The sequence below is a fragment of the Arvicola amphibius genome, chromosome 2, assembly GCF_903992535.2.
Source record: "Arvicola amphibius chromosome 2, mArvAmp1.2, whole genome shotgun sequence".
Taxonomy (NCBI): Eukaryota; Metazoa; Chordata; class Mammalia; order Rodentia; family Cricetidae; genus Arvicola; species Arvicola amphibius.
In genome coordinates this window covers 166117885-166136848 of record NC_052048.2, presented here as the reverse complement: position 1 = coordinate 166136848, position 18964 = coordinate 166117885, and the positions used below count along the sequence as shown (strand labels likewise).

General features: G+C 36.0%; 1 protein-coding gene across 1 annotated transcript in view; it reads right to left on the bottom strand.

Annotated features, from left to right (window-relative positions):
• Nucleotides 1–18964, bottom strand: part of Cftr (CF transmembrane conductance regulator) — a 147096-nt gene that overhangs the window by 61684 nt on the left and 66448 nt on the right. The window contains exons 11-12 of the mRNA XM_038319519.2: nucleotides 18253–18444; nucleotides 508–602 (exon numbers count right to left, since the gene is read on the bottom strand). Coding sequence (XP_038175447.1) covers nucleotides 508–602; nucleotides 18253–18444 — 287 coding nt within the window. The remainder of the gene's footprint in view (nucleotides 1–507; nucleotides 603–18252; nucleotides 18445–18964) is intronic.

The window sequence follows — 18964 nt, the reverse complement described above, 5'->3', positions numbered from 1 at the left end:
AAACAACAAGTCTTAGTCCTAGTATCATCATTTTCCTTACTATTTTGTTATAAAATCATAAATTATATTCTAAAATTTAAAAATGTAAAATGTATATTGTCCAAAGTGAGAAGCAAACTGTAAACCTAAAGTGTCATCTGGGACTGGGAGAGGAAGGGAATGTATAATAAAAGAAAAGAAATTTGTAATTTCCCTCTTTGTTCTTTTCAAAACTTTATAGCTTTCTGCTTATAACAATACAAGTAACATAACAAAAAGTATAAACAAATAAAAATTAGAGAATGGTTTTTGAAAAAAGCCACCATTTTTACCATCTGAATACTATACTGTTTATAGTTCTTAAAAGAAATTGTCAAACCCAGAGACAAAACATGAAGCAGTAGAGAAATACACACACACACACTATATATATATATATATATATATATATATATATATATATATATATATATATATGTACATATTATTTACAGCAAATGCTCACTGGAGCAACGGTTAAATGTTCACCTTGCTAAAGAAATCCTTGCACGTTGACCTCCACTTAGTGTGACTCCACCTTCTCCAAGAACCGTGTTGTCTTTTTCTGCAAACTTGGATATGTCCTATTATCAAAAGCATGATACCAGAAAGGAAATTTAATATATTCAATCTGAAATTGAAAAGCACATTTTCCTTCAGATGCAACTGTATGTGAGACTCTTCCTTCAACCATCCAAATGTTTGAACACTGCATATCAATTATTTCAAATGCAACTCACTTAGGTGGTTAAAATAACAGGGCCAAAATTTTAGACATACAACTTTTTTCATTTTTAAAATATTATTCATAATCATTAAATAAGACATGAAAAATGTAAAAAGTAAAATAGATGTATATTTGTGGAATATTTATGTATGGAAACTACCCATAAGCCTATCATATAAACTCAAATCTTACTCAAATGTTAAAATGCACTTTCAATTTAAAATCTCTCTTTAAAAAAACTCAAAATACTGAATAAGCCTGTTAATAGAAGAAACTAAAATTATTCACGCCCCAGCAATATGCAGACATTTTCAGTGGCTGTCAAGAGACAAGGCAAGTTATTTCAACACTTCTTTCATTCACCTTCCCAAACAACAGCACGAACATCCTTAGCCATATTCATTATTTCTGTCCCCATCCACCCATGCTACCTCTTCTGTCACCTTCCTACCACACTTTTCATTCCTCCCCCAATAATGAGCTTCTCTGTGGCAACAATCACCAAGGCGTAGTAAAAGAAGATCTGTTTCTAAGAAATAGTTCAGGATTCCACACAGTGTAAATCTAATTAAGAACATAAAGTATAATCTTGGAGGGAGAATTAAGAACCTAAATTTATAATAGACCATTTTAGTACAGATTATAAAATAGTACATAATTAATTGGCAAGTTAATTGTTTATCTAAAAGCAGTAACAACACAGCATACAGAAAATGACAGAGGCATTCAGCTAGGACAAGAAGGTCTAGAAATTGTATCCATCCTGCCATGGAATAGCAGCTAATGCCAAAATAGAGAGTATGCAAAAACGACTATATGTTGAAAGAGGTATTATTTATTACTTAAAATAAGATACTAGCATGTTTATATTTAACTGTGGCTCAATTCATGGTTTATGCTGGCTTACTGAGTATAGATTGTACAGAGACCTAGAAGATTTCATGCTTTCGAAGTGGCTTTTCTTGCCCCCTGGACTCAATATACTGCATGACCTTTGACAGACAGGCTTTTGTTTTTTGATTTAAATTTCCTAAGAAATTTCTAGGAAATCATGAAGCCTAACCTCTGTCCTCTATATCATCATGTATTTTCTTGGAACTCAGTACAGAACAAATTAAATCCCTTTATAATCTCAAAAAAAAAAAGAAAAAGAAAAATATAGTACATTTACACAATGGAGTACTACATAGCAGAAAAAATAACGATATCTTGAATGTTGCAGGCAAATTGAGCTAAAAAACATTATTTTGAGTGAGGTAACCCAGACACAGAAAGACAATTATCACATGTACCCACTCATAGGTGGATTTTAAACATAAAGCAAAGAAAACCAGCCTACAAACCACAATCCCAGAGAACTTAGACAATAATCAGGACACTAAAAGAGACTTACATAGATCTAATCAACATGGGAAGTAGAAAAAGACAAGATCTCCTAAGTAAATTGGGAGCATGGGGACCTTAGGGTAGGGTTAAAGGGTGGGAGAGGAGAAGGGAAAAATGTAGAGCTCAATAAAAATCAATAAAAAAAAAGAAAATGACAGAGGCCTTTCATGAGCGGATTCACCTGAGATGTGAAGGAAGCTACAGCTGGGTACTGATCTTAATCTCCTTTCTTTGCTCCCAGTCCCATCTATACTTTTCCACCACCTCCTTATCTTTCTTACATATTTGCAAGTCACAATCCGTCGACATTTTATTTTCCATAAACATACTTCCAATAAACATTCCACAATTATTTTTTCAATTATCTTAGCTAATAGAGAAATTAAGCAGAACTCCATATGCAAAACTATAAACAAAAAGCATATAAACTAATAAAGTAATGACTTTCATTAAAAGCTATTGAAAGGTCCTGGTCACCGTTGCCAAAGAACCTGTTCTAATGAACAGGGAGTGCCCAAAGACCTATGATAAAATAGCATCCATCCAAGAGCTGGTGTCTTAGTTAGGTTTTCTGTTACTGTAATAACACACGAACAAAAGCAACTCCAGGAGGTAAAGGTTTATTTCACCTTTCAACTTTTATGTTCATCACTAAGGGGAGTCAGGCTGGGAACTCAGAGCAGGAACTTGGAGGCAGGAACTGGAAGAGGTCATGGAGGAGTACTGCTTACTGATTTGCTTTCCATTGCTTACTCAGACTGCTTTCTTATAGCACCCAGGACCACCAGCCCAGGGGTGGCCCCACAAGGTGGACTAGGCCCTCCCACATCAATCATTAATCAAGAAAATGTCCCATAGCCCTGTCCATAGGCCAATTGGTGGGGCACTTTCTCAATTGAATTTCCCTCTTCCAAATGATTCTAATTTGTGTCAACAAAACTCTAGCTTGCGACATAAAAAAAAGCTAGCACCAATGACCTGTGAATTTTATTTCACAAGGATAAATTATGCAATTATATCTTCAATTCCTCTACTACTTAAGAAAGAAAGAAAACAAGGAGGGGGTGCACTTTCACGCCCACCCTTTTCCTAAGACAAACCCAGCACCTCCTCCTGCTTTTAAGATGACTATATAATAACTGATATAAAATTTCCACTAAAATAAAGTGTCTTTAATCCTCATACTCTCTGCTGAGTAACTTACTATGAGATAAAATACACACTAAGAAAATGTTTTAGTCCTCACAACACTGTGACTATAGAATACTATGAGACTGTAGACCCCTGTGAGCTGCATCCAGGCAGTTCTGTTTGAGGTTATTTGCTGCTCTTTGTTTGTAGTTCAGACTAGATTAAAATAGTGAGATGAGCAATTGTTCCCTGGTATTTTCTCCCACTTCCTCCTTGCAAAATCTACCATTAATATCATCAAATATAGCTAGGCTTTTGTGATATGTAGCTGGTAGACAAATACGCATGTGTGGGATGACTGTATGTGCTCTCTGTTGCACTGCCACATTGTATCCTCTCTAAATAAATGAGCAAGTAAATACATAGACAGTGCTATGTCTTAAAAAGTAACAGGAACCTAATATGTTAGAGAAAGTTGTGTTGAAATTATATAACTATGTAGATTTTAAAGCTAAATAATTAAACTATGAAATAGTGCTCATGCACATACATATATGGGTGCAACTTATTTTAAGCAGATAGGAAAAGTACATATTCCATCATTCTAATTGCTGGTGCTTCAAGTTTTGTAGCAGAGTTGTGATGATGGTAAAAAGTCCGACTAAGATGTTGTCTATACATCTAACAATGCACATAATAGAGATATGACATATAAATATTCTCTTCTATAACACATATTAGTTGTATGAATTAACTATCAATGGTATGAAAATAAAGGATTTGATGTGTTAAGCCAAGGTTTGTAGCCTCCTTTTATGGACTGAAACCACTTGTGAAGAGAAATGTGGATACCTTTAACTTAGTAAAGATCTCCAAGTCCATAAGCATCGTGAAGCTGGTGGGACTGAAATGAAGGCAGACAGTAGGAGTACACTGAAAACTGAGATTAAGCTCATTAAAACCTAATACACCAGCACTGCCAATCTGTTTCTATTAATGTGAGCACTTGGTTTGATTACTTAGTTTATGCCTCATCCATTTGCAGATTTATGAGTACTTGACACTCTGTTTGATTTCACACAAAGCACTCTGTTTTGTATTCGTTGTTAAACATTGATCTTTGTTGACTATTAAGGACACTCAAATCTGGTAAGATATTTATCTTCAGGGTGTTGGTGTCAGACTTCATAGTAGATTTTTCCCATCTGTGAAAGTTACAATTTAAAAAAATCTGTTATACTACTCATGATGGGCTTTTGCTTTGTTTTGATTTGCTTTTGAAATTATAATAAAATGACAACATTTACCCATTCCCTTTCCTCCTTCCGAACACTCCCAATAAGGCCCTCCCCACTCTTTTTAAAATTCACAGCTTCCTTTTCCACTAATTGCTATTGCATGTACACAGGTGTATGTATATGCCTATATATTCTTAAATACAGTCTGTTCAGGCACATGTTACTTGTATGTATGTTTTCAGGGTTAATTATTTTGTACTGGACAGCTCCTTGGTTTGCTTTTCCCTGGAGAAGACTCGGTCTCCCTCTCCCAGCTTTCCTCAGTCGCCTATAGTTCTTTGCTGTCCTTGTTCAGCTCATGTTTGGAGAGTCGTGTTAGGAAGGGTTCTTTTTGAATAGTATTTTTCTTTTTGAAAATTCCATAATTATACAATGTATTGTGATCATATATCTTCACAGCTACCTCCCTCTATCTCCCGTTAGTGTCCCCCATCCCATCTCACTCAAACACTGTCTTTCTATTTTCACTGTTATTAATAACCTCCCTAGTTCAATTAGTGGTGCTGATTATGGCCATGACTGTGTGGTTATCCACTGTGCACTCCTTAAAATGCCCCACGAGCACATGTAGCTTTTAGAGTAAGCCTGGCTCTCAGGAAGAGACTCTACTTTTCTTTACTGATACAGAAAATTCTCTGGATTTTCTTTGGATTGATCCACAAAAGTAGGGGAAAATCATCCACTAGATAAAGGGTACTAGATAAAGGTATTAAATAATAATTGACCTTATTTAAAAATCAGCAACTATATTTTATTTAGTATTTTTTAAAAAGTTGGTGCTGTGTATGAAATAGAGGGCCTTGCACATGCTAAGCAAGTGTAGAGTAGAATTTTGTTTAGTAAAAGAAAGCCATTTATTCTAAAACATGAACTTGTTAGATCAATAGATATTCTTATTGAAGGAGAATATTAGAAACTTTTCTTTCAAACTATTCTCTACTGACATTAATTTTCTTTAACTTTATTTTTGTTATGATATTTAAGTCTTTAAAGTGAAATTTTAATTAAAATAGAATTAGCTCACTTTCCCGCTTTCACTTCCTCCCTCCCATTCAGTGTAGGTTATCTACGAACAACATCAAATGTCTACATGACCTGCTACTAAGGTGACACTCCAAAGCCAATAATCAGAAAAACCCAGAAATTTTGTCAAAATTGCTGCAACTCTGATTCAGAGGAATCTGGAAGGGACCTAGGAATCTGCATTTCAGCCTATGACAGTGGTGCTTAAACAGTGCTGAAAGCCTCATCTGACACTTGTTCTTTCGGTTGACTTCCTTTATTATGGGCTAGTCAGAAAGGCAAATGTCAACTTCAAAGCAGTCTGCGCACACAACACAATGTGTATGTTTGAGGTTGTAAAACACTTGAAAATGCTGAGATAAGCACACTGTAGAGGGTCAAAGTAATGTTATAATAAGTGTGCAATAAAGATTAACTTATTTTATTATTAAGGAGTGGAGAACATGCTCATTGTGGTGTACTCCGTTTACTAACATTTACCACTTGACTTTTAAGAAAATTAAAATTTATCATCTCCGCTTCATTTAACTATATCAAATAAACCAGAAGTTATTCGGGAAACTTGCTAATATGAAGTTCATTTGCTCTGAATTGATTACACAATAGAGCCATAATGACACAGGCTGGTCTACTGAGAAAGAATGAGGAGAGGGAAGAGAGGGTATTTTATAGAAGAAAGGGTGGAGCGTTACATTTAATAGTCTTGTGTAATTTAGCAATATTTGCTGAGTACATTTGAGCTTCCTGTAGCTTTGAAGATAGGAAAATATCATAAACTGATTTTATGGCTGGCTTATCGCTTTTTGAACAACCTTGACAATACAGATGCTTGTAGGAAGGAGACGGTGAGAAGTTAGGACTAAGGGAACATTAACTTCAGGTTAATGCTGCTCAATAAAGCATATCTTTAACTGTGAATCACTTGATGATTAATACCCATTGTTATTAATGTTTAAAAATCACTAATCTCTGCCTTGCTTTATGCATACAGAAACTGCACAGTGGAAGAGAGATATAAGTGAAAGACAGAAGAAAAAAGGTAGAAAGAAGTTTAGGTGGGAGAAAGTGAGACAGCCAAGAAAGTGCTGGAAAAAGAGAGAAATCTAGCACACATTTTTTCCCATAGGCAACTGTAATTGTGAATGTGTATGCCAGCCAGCTATCCAGCTGTCTATGATACAGACCAACAAAGGTATGCTTTATAACAGAATGCAGACACTAAGGAGTTCATAATTTAAATTGGGTTATGTCCACTAGATAAGATAGGTTTTTGATCTAAGTCAAACTTTATTACATGTAGCTACATTTAAAAATATAGGCAAAAACTAAGACCTGCTAGAAAGCAAAGATGTGAGAATTTTCATCAATTTTAAAGATAAAAAGGTTTGCCTTTACTAGTGCATACCAACCAAGTTTATAGCAGAAAATTAAAGCTCAGTATATAATTTTTTATCAGAACCAAGAAAAAAAACAAAAATATATGTTATAGTACTTATCAACACTAAAGGCTTCTGCCTGGGTGGGAAGATACCTTGTGGCTAAAGAACCTAGATCCCGAAAACCCACATGAAAACTAGACATGGTACCTCAAGTGTCTGTAATCCAAGGCTGCCTGCACTGGAAGATGAGAGGAAGAGACAGGAGAACCGCCTGAGGCTCAGAAGCTCACAAGCCAGCTAACCTGGCATAAGCAGCAATGAGAGAGAGAGAGAGAGACAGAGAGACAGAGACAGAGACAGAGAGAGACAGAGAGAGAACGCCACCTCAAACATAGTAGAAATGAAGCTCGGTACTCAATATTGTCCTCTGACCTCCACACATTAGCCACGATATGCACACAGTCACACAATGGAGAGCAAGGACCTACAGATATCATAGATATCACATATGTACCATAAACTCTTGTTTTATAATCAGTTATCATATTGTGTGAGCCTGTGAGTATAAATATAGCTACTAATATATGTGTACTCCTTTGGTGTACAAATCTGTGTTTATATTCGGAATGGATAGCTTAAGCATTTTTTTTTTTTTTGGTTTTTCGAGACAGGGTTTCTCTGTGGCTTTGGAGCCTGTCCTGGAACTAGCTCTTGTAGACCAGGCTGGTCTCGAACTCACAGAGATCCGCCTGCCTCTGCCTCCCGAGTGCTGGGATTAAAGGCGTGCGCCACCACTGCCCGGCAGCTTAAGCATTCTTATGAGAAGATTTGAAAAGTGCAGTGATTTAATGGGTGTGTGTGGGTTGGGTGGGGGGGCATCTCTAGGGATTGAAAGTAAGTGCTAGGATTCCTGAACTCCCCTACAGATAGAGAATGGTATGAAAAATGGATTTCACTGGCTTTTAGAAAATGGAACCAACCAACAAACAAACAAACAATCCCTTCAGCTGTCATATATTTGGACTCATTTAGCCATAGACATCTGGATAGCACATTTCAAAATCTGATCTTAAATTATCCTGAAATCTAGATGCACGAACTACCTGAATAATTCTTATCTAGCTGGCTTATGGACATTTAAGTGGTACTAATTCCTTATCTTCTCCTGTAGTTACGCCCACCTCTAATGCTTAGGACAAATGTAACACATTGTTAGAACATACTGTGTTACCTTGAATTTGTTCCTGCTCTCAATTTCCCCAAAATGGTTCCTAGTTGCTATTACTAAACCTCTTGTGGCTCAGCTCCTGACAAGAGTTTCAAATGCACCACCTGTGAAGTTCCTATCTAACCTCTGGTCACTCAATAGCTGACTACAGTTGTTTTATCTACTAAAATCTAACTCGGGTAGAATTTAAACTATCTAAAAGCAGAGACCCTTGTCTAAGTATGCCCTTAGTTCCTAAAATATGATGCCACAAAGCACCACCATTTTTGGATGAATAGGAACTTTTTAAACTTCCCACTACTCTGACCTTATATTTTTTTATGTAGTATCTTATTTCTGTTTTCTTAATTCGTTAAAGGAATTGGAGACCCTTTACTTCATGGGTCTTAGACTCAACACATTCTGTAGATTTTCCGTATGCTGTTAGTCTTCTATGCTCTTTTGTACTGAGCCTTCGGTTATGCCTTCTCCTTGGACTGCCTCCTACTGCCACTCAGTCATGCTCATTTTCTTAACTATGAATTGGCTTGAATACTATTTATATGTTCAGTTATTTTAGATATTTTAAACAAATATTCTGTTTATAAGCCTTGCCCACTTTTTGCCTTTATTAATTTGCATATATTGTAATAAAATTATGAAAATTAATGAGTTCTTATTCATCTTACTGGATCTTTCCAGAGTAGATAGCATTACTGAGTGCTGTCTATTAAACATGCTCTGCCCTTTGCTTTCCCCAGCACTACATTCACTTACATTTATATAATACCTGTCAGTACATTTGGTATAGTCTTTACATTGAAGCCTCTTTTACTTTGTTACCTCTTAAATACTAATATTTTATCACCAGTTAAATATTTTATTAAGATTTAATATGTTGCGATCATCAAGTACTTCTGTGTCTTCATTTATAATCTATAGGCTTAGGACTACCTTATGTCAATCTCTAACAAACAACCTTCTCAGAAAGGTCCCCCTCAAAGTTTCACATCACTGCCAGACTTATATGAAGCACAATGTTTTCATCTTATCAACTTGCCTCAGCAAGTAGTCCTATCATCTACCTGGATGCCCATGACAGAAGCTTGACAGAGAGGAGAGGAGAGTAGGGAGGTACTGTGCAACATGGTAGCTACATTCAATACTACATCATATACTTGAATATAGTTCAATCAATAGATGTTAAAGTTTTTTTTGACAAGTATCACTATGTAGCCTTGGCTTGTCTAGAACTCACTACATAGACAAGGCTGATCTTGAACCTGGAGACTCCTTCTGCCTCTGTCTTCCATTAATGAGATTCAAGTGTGGTCCACAGTTCCTGACCTAGAGAGCAGAACTTAAATGTTCTCACTACACAAATGCAAATGACAGCTATTAACTGATAGATATATTCCAGATCACACTGTATATGGCAGATATAAATTATATGTGTCAATCATACCTTAATAAAGTTTTAAATTTTTTTAAAACTATTTTAAAATGTAAAATTGAAATGCAAAAACTTGGCAACGTCTTGATTAATCTGACTTCTTTATCCCCCATATCAAATAGTAGCTACTGTACTCAATTTTGTAATAACTATTTTGCTTTCTCTTTCTCCTACCTAGTAGGTCAACACTATTTGTCATCTGAATCAGTGAAACAACCTTCAAAATTACCTACCTGCCACCAGCTTTGCTGCTCCTTTAGAGTATGGGTACTATACAATGTAGCTCAAAACATCTTTGTAAAAGGTAAAGGTATTACCTTCTAATTTAAAACCCTTCTGTGAGTCTCAAGAACCTTAAATAGAGTCCAAGTTCCTGAATGTAGCATAGAAGAACCTTCAGATTCTAACTATCCTTTCCCAGTTCACCTCTTATCACACGGTCCTTCCTTTCCAGACCCTATGCTAACCACACTACATACACACAGCTCCTCACGTTGCCAAAGGGTCCATGCTTATTTCAATTTGTAGTGTGGTGACATAAAACTGGTTCTAGTCTCTAGCACAGTATCTCCTTTTGGTTCTCAGCCTTGGTATGTTCTGAAACTTTTTTCTTCTTCTTCATCTTTCACCGTAGATGTCACTTTCTTGGAAGAAACATCCAGGATCATTTAGAACCACATTGTTACGTCCTTTACTTATGTAAAAATGCTACATAACATAGAGTATATTAACCTGCACTAGTCTTTAATTGCTCATCTTCTCTACTAGAATAAAAAACTCTTTGAGAACAAAAAATTTTGTCTTGCTCATCAATGTAATTCCCAGTTTTGTATAATTATTAGTTCAATGCTTATACTCATAAATATTTATTGAATGAATACATGTCTTCCTGCTGTAAATTTCTGTAGCCAAAATGTCACTATAAACAAGTTCCTTGTTATACCTGCAGGCAACATCTGGAGTGCTTAGTTCAGTGTTATGTTTATAGTAGGGACTCAACAAAAAGGTGCTGAGATCAATTTCTTTTTATTTCATCAATCTGAACCAAGCTTAAATAGCTTAAAAGTATAAATAAAAATACTTATCCAAAATTATGAAATTACTTCTAAAAGACTGGACAATGGTAGCATATTCTGCCCGTCTTGAGAAGACTTTGCACTCAGTGTAGGAAACACAATGGCCCCTTCCCTGGGAAAGCATGTATAGAGTAACAAGTTTGGTAAGATGTTGGGATCTTGCTGTCAATATGAAATTTAGCCAGGGACTTCTGAGCACCATCCTGGATCTAAAATTATATTTTAAAAACTTTTGTTGGTTTATAATGAAATCATTCATCACCTAAATATGGAAAATTCTGAATCTAGATTCTTCTTTAAAAGGTTGAAAACAGAAAATATGTAATAAGGATTTTACATGTAAAGTGATTTTTATCTTTGGAAATTTTACTGTTATTAAATTTTCTGTTCTAAATGTGAAGGACAGGCTTAAACATCCTAATTTCACTATTTATTCATGGGGTAGTTTTTTCTCAGACAATTATAATTATGTTCATATACCCCTGTTCTGTTGACTTGACCAAATCTCACTAGGAGTGGCAATCCCAGAGCTATTTTGGTTTTAGAGACGTAAGAACTCTGACTTGTTAACCTGATAATTACCTCTACTGCTATGGTGTTAGTCCCTAAACTTTAACCTTTTAGGGCCTACGGCCTGGTTTGCACTTTAAAATCAGCACATTTTTACCCTGACTGCAAACTCTTGATAAAGTTGTCACTGAATAAATTGGAAGTGACAACTCAATAGGCCAGTTCATGTTAGTGCTTAACACAGTGCGGCCATTTATGCTCTTTCCTAAGTATTAGCTAGTATTTATTTTTTAAGTTCCAGGGATCAAATGAAGTGAAATAACAGTTCAGTCCATAAAACAGTACGACATTCCCATTTAGTTCTGGTTCAGTTGTTTTATAAAGTATTCCTGGCTTCATGTTACAGTAAATAAGATCCAGTGTTCTCTAAACACCCATCAACAGAAAATTATAGGTAGTTTAGGGTACAGTCAATGTGATTTATTCTGGCGAAAGAGACATAGTTCAATGTGCTTCAAATATCTGCTTTAGATATCTATTATGTCTGAGCTACTGCAAATACTAAATCCTATGGCACCTTTATCTTTTCACTACTTCTAATTGTAAAGCTATGAATTATCCTACCTTGGTAAATTGACAATTCAAAGGTTAAGCCTCACTTTCTCATAGGTTAGTCTTGGCAGAACCACCTGGAGACCCGGAGGTCAAATTCAAATTCAGTTAGTCATGTGGAATCTCTATGATGGAATTTATTTTTCAGAACAGTCTTGTTTCTCTGCTTAGTTCCCTCTCAAGTTTTTTCATTACTTCTTGCCAATTTTTCTTCCAATGTTCTTTTGATATATATTTTTTGTGTGTAAAATTTTGGCAATTTCCTTCTTAGCATTTCCTCTAGCAAGTTAAATATGAAAACTACTAAGCAGTTATGGAAGAGAAGAGAAAAACATTCAGAGCTTGCCTTCTTCACCTTACATAGTAAATATTTTTGCTGTAATGCTTGTGTAATGGCTGTCATGGCATATGCTTACTTACTCGGGATCATTTTGTGGTTTTAAGAGTATCACAATAATTTTGTGGAAGCCTATTATATGTCCTAAACCCCTGACCTCCTTTGCACAGTCCCCACCCAGAGTCCCCACCATACAGTGTTATAAAAGTCAATTACTTCTCCAAACCCAGGTACTTTTATAAGAAAATGAGTCACTGAATAAAGACAGGCCAATCACTTATTACCCAAACACTGGCCTGTCTAGAAGTCTCCTCTGTCAGTGGGGCTAAGTGAAGCTAATGATAAAAGTGATGCAGAAAGGTAGACAAGAGAATAGTGTAAGCTGTCCTTCTTTCAATACTGAAATAAGACTATAATTTCATAAAAACATGTAATTTGACTAGGGCTTAATTATACTGATTTTTTTTTTAACTAGCACACTTTCTAGTGCTGGGACTGAATCTTTAAGTAACAAGGAAAACCCTAAAGGCCTATGAGGGAGAATAAAGAAAAAAACCAATGGACATAAGGATGTGGAACAATATCATAAAAGTGACTCTTAAGTCATCTCTAAGGCCATTATATTATAATCTAGATTCAAATACTTATTTTTATAAAGCAGGACATGGAGATTTTCCTAAAAGAGGTTAAAAGTAAAAAATACCAACATAGCTTATTCATTTGCGACTGCATGCTACAAATTATTCTATTAACACAAAACTACCACCGTGCCCTTCCCCATGATAAAGGCTTTAGCTGTCTCATCAGCGAATAATTTCCAACAACAAACTGAAATCAGAAAACTATGTGAAATATGTTGTGCATGGTTTGCCCTTCCAAACTCAATTTTTTCATACATGCCTGCCTATTCCTATGACAATATAATGCCATATGTGGACCTTTGAAGATCTTAGAGTTGAACAAAAACACAAACATGAGGAAGAGACTAGTCCACCCTGATATCAGTTGCAAGCCTAGTTTCAGCACATTAGGAAACAGAACAACTTTATCAGTCAAAATGAAAACAGGGTCATGAATGTTTAGATTTCTTAAGAAGGACCACCCAGAGATTATGCTGAGGGATTCTTGTGTTGATGCCAGCTGCTTAACCATGGAGGACTCTGTAGGTATCCTCTGTTCCTGTGACCAACACTCCTACACACTTACAAAGTAAAATCTTCTTAGGGATTATATACTATATGAAGTTTTTTTCTGGACATGAAGAAGTATTTATATGACAGAAACAAACATGGAAGCTTAATACACTGCAAAGAGGGTAGACCCCTGGTACTTCCACCATAGCAAACAAGCAGTCAAGTCCCCAGCAATAATGTTCTTTCATGTAACTGTCTGCTCAGATTCTGAGACACTGCTACTCACAGAATGTTTTGTGAGCAAAATTCTTATAGATAACATGCTACTTTAAACCATTTCCAAAACAGTCATCGAGTAAAAATTTACTACTCTATCAGCGCACAAGGTAAAGTCAAGTAAAATAACATTTTTTTAGAGTTGCTGTGTCAAGAATTTTACTCTGTAGTTAAGATAACCAAAGCATAGGTGAGACTGTCACACCAGTGTAACAGTGCACACTGGTTAGTTCACCCTAAGACAGCATTTACCAATTTAAAGAGAAAGGTGATTTAAGAAAAATCTTGTTTGTGTGCCTTTGCACACAACTCAGTTACAAAAAGCAGCAGGACAGAAAGGAACAATGACTTGGGGATTCTTTAAAATTAAAAAAAAAAAAAACAGTCTTACTTAACATTTTCTTTAACTAAGAAAAAGAAGGGTAATTTGCAAATTAAACAGACAAGCAAGAACAGCTGGGACATCAATGAACATGTTAATGTAGAAGGGGAAAGGTTCTGGAACTGCAAACCAAGACTAAAAATATGAACTACAGGCATCTAAAGAACGCTGAAGGTAGTCTTCCTAGCGAAGGGAACAGCAATTGGCTATCCAATAACAAATGGTCACCTCTGAACACATCCTTACAAGTAACACTATACTACATAGACTGAGCAGGATGTATATATTTAGGAATATATATTATTATGTTACACATATATGCAACAACAATTAAAGAAAAAGAGGCCATGAATTTGAGTGAGAGCAAGGTGAAAGTTGTATATGAAAGTTGTTTGGAGGGGGAAAAAGGAAAGGGGAAATGGTGTAATAAGTAAGTAAAAAATAAAAATAATCATTTTTTTAAAAAAAAGACATAACCTAAATAACCACTCAGAAACAAAATGGGACACATGAAAACAGTTAAAAGAAATCTTTAGGGCTTGGGGTGTAACAGGATATAATGACAGAGCTAAAGCAGGGTCCTGAACTCAATCTCTAGCATTGGAGGGAAGTGGGCAGATGGATAGTTTCCACAGACTGCTTTGTTTTTGATGAACCTCTTATGAACTAGAGGATTCGACAAAAGCTATAGAATAGGCATTATTAGCTTCATATTGCAGATATTAAAAACTCAGTATAGACAAGTTAAATAGCTGTATGGCTCAGCTTTGTATGATTTCACAATATATGCTATTTATTCCGTACTAAACTTCATATAGTATCCACCTTCATTCTCCTTGCCATCATCGCAGAACGACAGGGATAAACTTTGACGTTCTTACAGCATTCTTGTAAAGTTATCCAAGATAAACTCCCCAAGACTGGTCTCTGTGAAACAGCTCCCCACTTCACTCCTGCTCACTCACTCTCTTTAGATATACCCTGGTTCTATTACTCTGCTTACAATCATCTGCACCAAGTGGTTTCATACCCTGACTTTCTGTTCAGTTTCTTTTATACATAATGTTATCTATCTTTTTAACTTGTTCTTTAAGAAGTCCTCTCTCAGAGATGAGCTTCCAAGTAGGCTCAAAGCCCAACACTGATTCCAACCCAACAACTGAAATGTCACACAGAAATTGGATCCTTAAGCATTCCCCCAAAATTTATCTTATAAATCCTTTGATATGAAGAATAATTAAGCTTCATTTGGTAACCACCATGCCACTCCTAAAGTAAACAGTCAGTTTTTATTGTCAATTTGATACAACATAGAGTCACCTGGGAAAAAGAAATCTCAATTGGGATACTGTCCAGATCAACAGGTCTGTGGATGTCTGCTGGACATTGTCTTGATTGCTAATTGATGTAGGAGGACCCAGCCCACTGTGGGCAATGCCACTTCATGGCAGTTAGTCCAAGTTGTATAAGAAAGCTAGCTAGCAAAAGCCTGTTAGCAAGACAAAGAATAAATGAGAAAACTGAATTCTTTCTTGATTTCTGCTTCAAGTTCCTGCCTTGATTTCCTTACCTTGAATTCTCTTAAAGAGAGACTGTGACCAGGAAGTATAAGTCACGTAATTCCTTTCTTCCCCTAAGCTGATTTTGGTCAAAATCGTAGCATCATAAATCAAACCAGGACAATCTGACATAAGAAACCACACAGATAATTTTTCGAATGTAAAAGAAACACAAAAAGCGGGATGAATTCCAGCTCTCACTGATACTCAGCAGAGTCAATGTGTCCACATTCCAAACCTCAGGATCTGCTATAATTTGATTTCTTTCATAGATAACCAAAGATTTGTTTACTATGCCTTGCAAGCCAAAAACTTTAAAATGCCATTGTTATAACTTTTTTCATGACCAGTTTTATTAATATCAAAATTCATATTCATTATTCTTTGGTGTCATGATTCTTCAATTCCTTACCCACTTTATCTCCATTACAGTCATTAAGTAATAGCAAATGGCTTTCAAAGTATTCCTCCTGCTTTGCTCAGTAATGATCTTATTATTCTATGCTTCAAAAGAAGTAAAAATAAGTTAATGCTTCCAGAAGGGGCTTTGTGACAAACGCACTCTGAGGTACCTATCTCATATAATCTTCTCAGTAATCAAACTCCATTTTTCTACTTCTTAAATTCTGACTGACTTTCTCTCTGCTTTTTTCAAAGTTCTAATGTTCCTAACAGAGTCCTTTAGGTCACATGCTTTTCTTGAAATCTCTAGAACTCTACAGAGAATCATGCCATCACATTACCCTTCTCTCCATCTGGAGGCTGCTCTTCCTCAGCAGACCCAGATAAAATCTTTGTTTCCTCAACTAAATTCATTATGGATGTTTCTATCACTGTGGATATACTGTGTAAAGCACAGAAAGTATTTCTTGGTGGATGTTTTCTTGATAAAGACTCATTAGTTCTACTTTAGAATTTCTTTAATGCTGCCACTATATGCATGGGCGTAAGGCCATTCACTGGCTGCACTGATTGAACTCGGAGGATTAAAAAAAATTTAGTAGGGCAAAGTGGGCACCAAGGCTATGAGAGAAGTTAAAGGGCATGTATTTGAAGGTGAATTAGATAAAATACATTGTATGAAATTCTCAATACATGAAAAAATTCACTTTCATTAGGTATGAAAGACATAGTGAGTGGTTCCTTTTATGTAAAATATAAAACACGAAAGATTTTATGGAGATATACTGGTGGTTGCTTATAGCTGGCACATACATAAAAAATAGAATTGGACTCTTGATAAGTACAAGTTTCTTTTACAGATGCTAAAACAGTGGTCATCGTTGTACAACCCTGTGAATATATACTAAAATACCCTGAATCATGCACTCTAAGATAATTTTAATATGGCCATACAAACAGAGGAAAGAACAATATGCTTTGCTTATTCTCCCTTCATTATTTTTAACAGCTTAATTGAGATAAAATTGACAGTCCGTATAATTCTCCATTAATAATAAAGGACATTCTACAATGAACCTTTCAAAATATACACAATCTTCTTCAACCAACTAGTCCCATGGTCTACCAGTGCTCACTTATCCTGAGGTAGAGAGAATCACGGGCCTAAGTTGATTAGTTGATTGCCAACAATGTACATATGCTATATTTTGGCTTTATACAATTTTGTAGATTGACTTTTGGTACTAAAATGCCATCTGTAAAATCATTTCTATGGGAAAATACATATTCAAAGCCAAAACTAAATTTAGAAAGAAGCAACCACTCCACCTCATCCTGCAACCCCATAAATAAGCCAGACAAGACCTATCACTCCCTCCAGTCCCACCCACAAAGGCTCATCTAAAAACAGTCTGGTAACAAATGCAGAATGTGCTCCAGCTTATGAAAATGGGCTTTTGAAAAAATCATGGCTATCTTCTTCAAGGTTAACCCAATACTTTATGAGACAAGCTCTCTTCTCAGTGTGATCTCAGAGTGCACACAAAATACCACTGCTGAATTCATGAAGAGTTTGGCATTGTTTGTTTTAGCATAATTCTACCATGTGATGCAGACCGGCCTACACCTCATTATATAGCCAGGACTGGCTTCAACCTCATTATCTTCATGCTGAATATTGGAATTGCAGACATGAGGTGCCACATCCAGTGAGTGCATAAGGAATTTTAACTTTTACAAAGCCCAATGTAATTTAAAAAACAAATTGTTTCTATTTATAAATTTCCAAGCTTAAGGCATGAGTCATGGGTTTTATTTACTGACCCACCTACTATAGCTTACTCTTAGAGGAATCTTTGATATATTAAATTAAATTACATTAAATGAATTAAATACATTAAATGAACAGAGAATTAAACATGCAATTTGGATAGTCTTAAGACTTAATGTGCATAAACAATGTAGTGGTTGGCATGTGAAATATCCCCAGTGGACTGAAGTGTTTGACTCCTGCTCTCGAGTTGGTGGTACTTCTGGAAAAGGTTAAGTAATCTTTAAGAGGTGGAGTTTACTGGAGGAAGTGGGATATTGGGAGTGGGCCTTGAGGATTTATAACCTAGACCCCACTTCCTGTTTTCTGTCTGCATCCTGAATATGGAGAGAACATGACTAGTCATCCTTCTGTTCCTGCTATTCCTGCGCCATACTGGGCCATATCCGCCTGGAATAGTGCAAACTGAAACAAACCCTCTCCTCACCAAGTTGCATTGTCAAAGGATTTTATCACAACAACAATGAGACAAGAGGCTAACACAGTCAGCATTTCTTCATGGACTTGCTTACCTCCTGCAGTTGACAAGCTTTGATGATGCTCTTATATCTGTACTCGTCATAGGCAACACCAAAGATGATATTTTCTCTGATAGTGCCCGGCATAATCCATGAAAATTGAGAACAGAATGAAATTCTTCCACTGTGCTTAATTTTCCCCTCTGAAGCTTCCAGTTCTCCCAAAATCATCATCAGGAGTGATGTCTACAAATAAATATCATTGCTAAGTTGTTTGATCAAATGACTTAGATACCCATTGCCTCCAATTATTCTAATCTGAAGTCTCCCAATGTTTAAAGAGTCTATTAACTCATTTGATTAAAGATGTTTCAGTACTTCGTGACCCAGGGGCTTTTTCAGGCACAAAAATTCCAAAGCGAACAAAAGAGACAATGGCACCACAGAGTGAGAGTAACAAGTGCTACATTCTTGATCGAGGATCTCAAAGAAGAATGAGTCCCTCCTTAAGTTTACTGGGATAGGTTTGCAGATATGGAGACTGGCAACGATGAACATTTGCTGAATGCTCTCAGCCTAGGAGCTGCCTGTATGCTCTAACTATAGGAGTGTACCTATTCGTCATAGTAAACTAACACAGATCCAGTTTTATCTTCCTCTTTTAAATGGAGATTAGGTTGGAAGAAAAAAGCATATTCAGCTAGCCTTTCCTGATGTTTATGACAACCTGAGAAATAAACAAAAAGGCCAGGTGGTAATCCCTGCA